The following is a 7,065-nucleotide window of genomic DNA, read 5'->3' on the forward strand; positions in this document are numbered from 1 at the left end:
CACATGAAGGGTAATCAGTGATGCAATGGCAAGCATATTGCTAATGCTTAAAGTTAGCATAACGTACCATACCGCTGAGCGTATGTGGTATAGCAGGTTTCAAAGGGAGAAGTAAAGTACGGTAACTTTTGTTGCTACCCTGAGAGAATGGCATGTGTTTGTTCAAGTTTTGTTTACTGCATTGCTATAGCAGTATAGGGTGTGTATCACTCAAGGTTTCATAACAAACGAGAAAATTTTTCCATGTTTGTCTCATTTGTGGACTCCCATAACACAACCTGTTGGCATGACTGACAGTTCATCTTGATTCTAATACAGTTTACAGGATTAACTAAATAAACTTGGAACAGTTCGGCATAATGTCTGATGATACTTTCATTCGCTATATTGATATACCAAGTAAAGAATTGTCAAGACTCGCAATTCACCAGGAAAAGGTCTGAAACATTTTATGTAACATTCTGCATAAATATCTGCCTAGGAATAGAATTGTGAATTATTTTTATGACAGGTTGGTGATGTTGGCTGTGTCGTTTGGGATGCAGCTTTGGTCCTTGCTTACTACCTTCAAACACAGAAAGCGAGGGATCATTTTGTTCGTAACAAAAATGTTATCGAACTAGGTGCTGGAACTGGTATTGTTGGTTTGGTTGCTGCAGCGTGTGGCGCAAAGCTGGTCATATTAACTGACCTTCCCGAACTTCTGCCACTTCTACAGAAGAATGTAGTAGAAAACCAAGAAGTTTTTAAGGAAAATGACCGTAATGTCAATATATTCCAGTTACGATGGGGCAATATTGATGATATGAATGCAATAGTTAAAAACACTTTTATATACAGCAAAGACAATAGCATAAAGCATGAGTTTCACTGTGTTTTGCTGGCTGATTGTGTGTATTATGATGAAGCAGTGGAGCCGCTTGCTATAACCATTAATCACATCATTAAGACCAGCTTAAATGACACAATTGTGCTTTGTTGCTTTGAAGACCGTGACACTGGGAATAAGCAAGAACTTCAAGAACGCTTTAGATATATTTTAAGCAAAAAATTCAAATTAAAGATTCATCAAGTACCCTATTCAGATATGCATGATGAGTTCCGCTCACCAGATATTCACATATTTCGCATTTCAAAATAAAGTAGCACCATGCTTGCTTTCAGACTACCACCAGTGATATCAGGCTGTTTTACTGAAAGACTGCATTTGATATGCCAGCCAGTTTAACACATTTCAGCTTTTGAATTAGGAATTATTTGGTTTTGACCATGAGTGGCTGGCTCATGTAAATTACAAAAACACAATTACCGTACACAAAGATCAATTTTTTAAAAAATAAAATTATTTTATAGTCAAGTGCAGCTGGAACTGAATTTACTACTATTTTGTATGTATTCTAAAATAAAATTTTAGAGCATTCAATTTGTATTTTCGCAAATAAACCATTTCGAATTGTTGCCAAATGTGACAATTTCATTCGTTCCAGTCACCCCTCTCCATTAATCTGCGTTCAAAAACAGTGAAAACCCGTCAAAAATCCTGTTTTTTCCCCTCCCAGTAAATTCCGCCTTCAATATTGGGTATGCGTATTACGCTTTGGCGAAGAAAATATAAAAAATATTGGTTGACATTTCATGCACAAGGTCAAATACTTATTATATATTATGTCTTATTTCTAGTAATTTTATGTGACAAAGTCTACCAGATCGTGCTTGTTTCGGTACAAACATACCCATGGAATGATTTATCCTTCTCGACAGAGGGCAGCGCACATAATTCAATAACTACCGTATATTAGTGATAAGAACGGGAACAGAACTTCGCTTTGATGGTCCAAATTTGTTGTTGTCATCCAGTTATTCTCTTGTAATCGGCAAACCAAAAGCTTAGGTATCATTTTTCGTCAAACCTAATGGCTCTTTAAATCATTTTTTTCACACTATATTTAGCAGCAGGTCTCATTTTGAAGTGGCAAATGCGCTTCCCCGCACGAACAGCGGTTCCAATTAAGATTGAAAATAAATTTTATTCACTTTTTAAGTATACAAATTGAAGAATAGCAATATTAACAGAATAAATTAGTTCACAAAATTAAACCCCTTAATTCATCCTCAATTTCATTATTGGAATCCAACGATGCTTTCATTCGTTTTTTCAACGTTATATAATGATTCATTGACCCCGGAATTTTCGTCCGACTCGACAGCCCAATGATCCGACCAGACCTCGTCATCTTCTGTTCCATCCATTTCATTGCTGATACAACACCTGTTGGAACATCATCCACAAACGCATCATGGTCAAGTCAGCCTTATTCATCGCACCGCCTGTGTTGTCCGCATGATCGCTTTTAATCATCCAATTTTCCTCGTGGGGCAGAAGGCTTGGTGGGATTTGTATCGTAACTGGTCTACCTGGAGAGATGGTAGAATCTGATTGCAATCAATCGGATCTACTCGTAGACTCGCACAAGAATCCGTACATTGGCCGGTGGGTTCCGACTAGGGATGCCACTTTTGGATTTTCGGATCGATTCGAATCGCATCTTTTCCGTATCGATTCGAATCAGATTTACGCAATTCGGAAAAAGAGATGGATTTACCGAAAAAAAGAACATTGAACGTTTGTTAAATCGTTGTTTTTGGTGGCTTTAAATCTGCCAAATGCGTTTATGCGGCACTCCAAATAACACCAAATTACGGGACGAAAAAAAAACATAGAACGTTTGTTAATCGTTGTTTTCGGCGGTGTTAAAACTGCCGAGTGCGTTTATGCGGCACTCCAAATACCACCAAATTACGGGACCAAAAGAAAAACATTGAACGTTTGTTAACTGTTGTTTTCGGTGGCGTTAAACTGCCGAATTCGTTTATGCGGTACTCCAAATAACACCAAATTACGGGACGGAAATAAATGAAAATGAATTTTTCGTGATTGACTTTTTTACTTATCTGCCGTCATTTGTTTCAAGTTCGGCACAACACTCTTTTACGCATCACTTGAGATAATGTGTGGCGTAATTTCCACCAAACTGCGAGTTCAGTTTTCACTGAATAGCCAAAGTTTCTATTATGCGCGAATTCAAATGGATGACAATTTTCGACAGCACACCTGCGCTGCGACCAAGTTATTGTACGCCCTGGCTTGATTGGATAAAGAATCATCTACCGACATCTAGATAATATTTGATTTTGATTGAAATTTAATTTAAACTTTCTTCTGAGTGAAATATTTCGCGTACATTTGAAGAGAACTATTACTGAATGAGTTCATCGGCCGGCAATGTCAATTGACAATCATGTTTCTCATTCTGGAAAAAATATATATTTTTTTTGTTTGCGTTTGTCAAGCTTCCACTCGAGTGGCTGTAAACGAAATCAGTGGGACATAATGTAATAGTACATACACGTCTTTTTTCAGCTGTTACAAAAAAGTAGTATTTACTTTCAATTTTGTTAGAGCGATACAAGCGGGAATAAAACATTTGGATTATTTCTAGCAAATGTCAGGTGGGAGTGAATGATACTTGAGGAATGGCAACTTGTGCACTGTTTTACATCAACACGTGCCAGATTTCATACCAGACCAAGCATACTGTGCGAATGTCGTCTTACTTTAGCCCCAGGGACCGAGTTAGATCGAGATAAAGCGTCGGCTAATTATCGCTCGTCAGCGCGGCGTCTATTATGCACATTCGGACTTTCTGAATTACGAAATTAAACGTAGTCGACGATATTATGAAGCCCGAATTAGCCACAAATAATATTGTCTCTGATATTTACGGAGATTTTTGTTCGCAATCGTAGTCGGGTGAACGATTGTTTTTCTCGAAATTAATTTAATCTTGGTTAATTTTATCGTCTCTAAGCATATTCTTGCAAGCATTTCCCATTCATAGTAATTCAGATGCAATTAGAATGTTTTTGTCGTATTACTCTATGCTGCTAACATAAATATAAAATATTGTACTAAAATTTTGAAGATAAAGAATCGATAATAAGGCTGGCCTTAATTCAATATAACAAGAAGTGAAATACCACAGACACATATATACTGGTGTCGGGCTAGGGAAAGCAGTGCTGTTACTGTGTTTATGACATAACAGTACAACTGTTCCCTGCTTATTTTCTCATATAAATTCCATCAAATTGCCTCTGTCATGATACAAGTATAACACAATAATAACTCAGTATTGTAAGACTTACAGATAAGTTGCAACTGCAAGTTTTTCATCAATGCATTTATTGGTGATATCTATGACCTACATATTTTTATCATGATGGAAATAAGTGTGGCTTATTCACTGAAAACTCCTTATCATCCTTGCTATACAGCGTATTCCATTTTTAAGTTTTCCTCTTCTAGATTTGAGCTTTTTGTGACTTTGAGCAAACATACGCATGCAATAATATTGAAAAAGCTTAATGGAATCAGATTCCATTCGAATTTTTGATTCGAGATTCGATTCGAAAAAAATGTATCCAGATGTGGCAACCCTAGTTCCGACATTAAGAATACTCTTGGAAATTCTCGAATATATATTATGTGCTTCAATTCAACCTTCATAAGCCAAAAAGCCGATGTAACCGCAAGATATCCCGAGCGGGCTATGGCAACGGATATGAATGACTACTTTGAACTCCCACAATAAGCCACATATTGTCACGGTAGATAAGTTCTCGAATTGGATTGGAATTGATCCAATATCATCGAACGCATTGACTGGCGTGGAATTCTTCTAATGTCAGACTCAATCAACCATCAATTCAATCAATGAGCAAATCAATTCAAATCCTTCCATTTCAGATTGTTTGCAAACAAATGGAAATTCAACTTGGATTTTCTTCGCAATTCCAGCAACGGTTAGTCGGTTAACCAATTTTAGATGGTTAACGATCACGATTTTTTCCCGTTGACTGCCATGTCAGCTAATATACTGTAGGATTTTTTCAAAAATGATTAGTTTATCACAAATTTATTTTCCATGATGTTTAATTGGCGCTCCCGAAGTATGTGCACCAAGATGGCGCACACCTGAACCCTAGCCTGGTACACATACTATGTTCAGGATGTGCGCCATAATTAAAGTATCAGTGCTGCTGATTATGAAAATTTGACAAGGACAACTTCAGAATCAGTTTCCGTTCGGAATATAATTTTCACGATTTCATTGCAAGAACGTCACCTATTAAATACCATTCAACAAGTGCGCATTCTGTCGTAGTGATTTTAGCATATCAACATTTTTGGGAAATAGTGACGAACGCTTTGAATTTACAATATTTAGATCGTGCTGAATACACAGTCTGATGCTGGTAACAGGTAGGGTAGACACATATATTTTCGCACAATGGCCACTACACCTGGAATGGATATATCACCTTTTCACCGCCCCAGTGGGCCAAAACTGCGAAATTGCCTTCGAACCATTGTTACGCAACGATCTTAAATTTTACCTTAGTACGTCAAACGTCACGCCGCGGTTTACAAGTGTTTTCACTGAAATTCCCAGCCCTGCCTGAGAGACATCATCAGATTCCAATATGACAACAAGACAAAATATTCACTGCATTTGAAAGAGATGGTAAACTCCAGCTAGGTGTTTAATCGTATTCAATTCAGATTTACCAATGAAGGTTTTAGCGACTGATGGATGAATTGTCAAAAAATTTATAATCTATCTACGAAAGGGAGAATGACTATAATGTGAAGAAATTCCTCGATATTGTTAAGAAGAACAATTTCCAAATCTCAGAAGTCTAGCTCGATGTCTCGCCTCCAACAAATATCGCGCATTGCAAAGAATGAACTGACTGTTTGCGTATTAATCGAAATTGATTGTAAATTTACATACCAAATCCAACGACTCCACCACGCAAAATATCCCAATGGAGATCGGAAATCAGTGAAGCTGTGCGTATTCTTCCATGTTAGATAACTAGCGGCAACCTTTTTATTATTGATTGGCAGAACCTTGATCTTTTTAACTATTTCAACTGGGGTTGGGCTCCCAATATTTAATTCCTATAGTTATCCCGTTGTCCAGAATGATATTTGATAAAATCACTGAAGATTGTATCTATAAACCTCAACGCAGTGCCGATATGGGAATGACGTCCTGTGATCGGTACGACCACGATTCGATAAACAGTTACCGATACTTTTCAAGGCGGCACTTTGTTTTCTACAAATAATCAAGCGATAGTAAGTGAAAGATTGCGCGGAGCATAAGAAGTAGGGATGGGGGGACTTTTCATCTGAGCTTTGCACCCTAAACTCGCGTCAAGCAACTCTTGACCTGGAGAAACGTTTGCCTTCATTTTAGTGAAAATACACCTATATTTTTAAGCTTGGGTCATGTGACAGCAGTGACCACTCGCAGATATGACTTCGCGCTGCGCGATCCTGTTTTTTGTCAAAAGAATGTAACAGAGAAAACAGGGTTTAATGCCAACTGGGAAGAAACTATTTTTTGCCTACGACAATGGTGAACCACATTGTCTGGTGTGCTTTCAAGTAATATTTGTTACGAAAGAGCATTATTCAAAGCGTCATTACAACACCAATTACGAGAAAGGCTATGAAGAAGCGATCCAGCAATTTAAAAAGTTTCCTATCATCTAAGTTCAGTTATTATGTCTTGTGGCAAAATATTGCTTTATTTCGCCAACGGAAAATGATCAACAAAGAGATTCTATGGAAGAATAGGATTATTATTATTACTTGTTATGATTATAAAAAGAAGATGTACGTGGCTCCGAATGCCCGTGATAGCAAATGTCCTGGTTGCAAATGTACGTGGGTACCAAAGTATGCCGGTGCAGATTATGGGTGCAAGTATGCCACCTGCAAAGTTTATGCAACTTACCGTGTTTGAACCTTGTTAGTAAAACGACATATATACTGGCAGTTTTTATTTATACCCATGCAGGCTCGTCAAGTGGACATATTTTTCTGTTCCATCCCTTAGCAATTTATACCTGTTCCATCTCATGGAATTCCCATTGAAATACAATTTAAAAAAAATAATTGAATATATAAAAATTTAGTGTCTACTATATAGG

General features: G+C 37.4%; 1 protein-coding gene across 1 annotated transcript; it reads left to right on the forward strand.

Moving 5' to 3' along the window:
- The first annotated feature begins 346 nt into the window (after positions 1-346).
- LOC120348110 (protein N-lysine methyltransferase METTL21D-like) lies at positions 347-1,728 on the forward strand. Its single transcript, XM_039418231.2, has 2 exons — positions 347-437; positions 512-1,728. Exons 1-2 carry the CDS (start codon positions 360-362, stop codon positions 1,139-1,141), a joined length of 708 nt encoding a protein of 235 aa, XP_039274165.2. The 5' UTR covers positions 347-359; the 3' UTR covers positions 1,142-1,728.
- Positions 1,729-7,065: the final 5,337 nt, after the last annotated feature.

Source organism: Styela clava, chromosome 11, assembly GCF_964204865.1.
Source record: "Styela clava chromosome 11, kaStyClav1.hap1.2, whole genome shotgun sequence".
In the NCBI taxonomy this organism is placed as follows: domain Eukaryota; kingdom Metazoa; phylum Chordata; class Ascidiacea; order Stolidobranchia; family Styelidae; genus Styela; species Styela clava.

What these genes read in the sequence shown, in the direction of transcription:
- LOC120348110 (XM_039418231.2), top strand. Translation starts at nt 360, where the DNA reads ATGTCTGATGATACTTTCATTCGCTATATTGATATACCAAGTAAAGAA. An exon ending in TCGCAATTCACCAGGAAAAG is followed by an intron (nt 438 to 511) that starts GTCTGAAACATT and finishes TTTTTATGACAG; the next exon opens with GTTGGTGATGTTGGCTGTGT.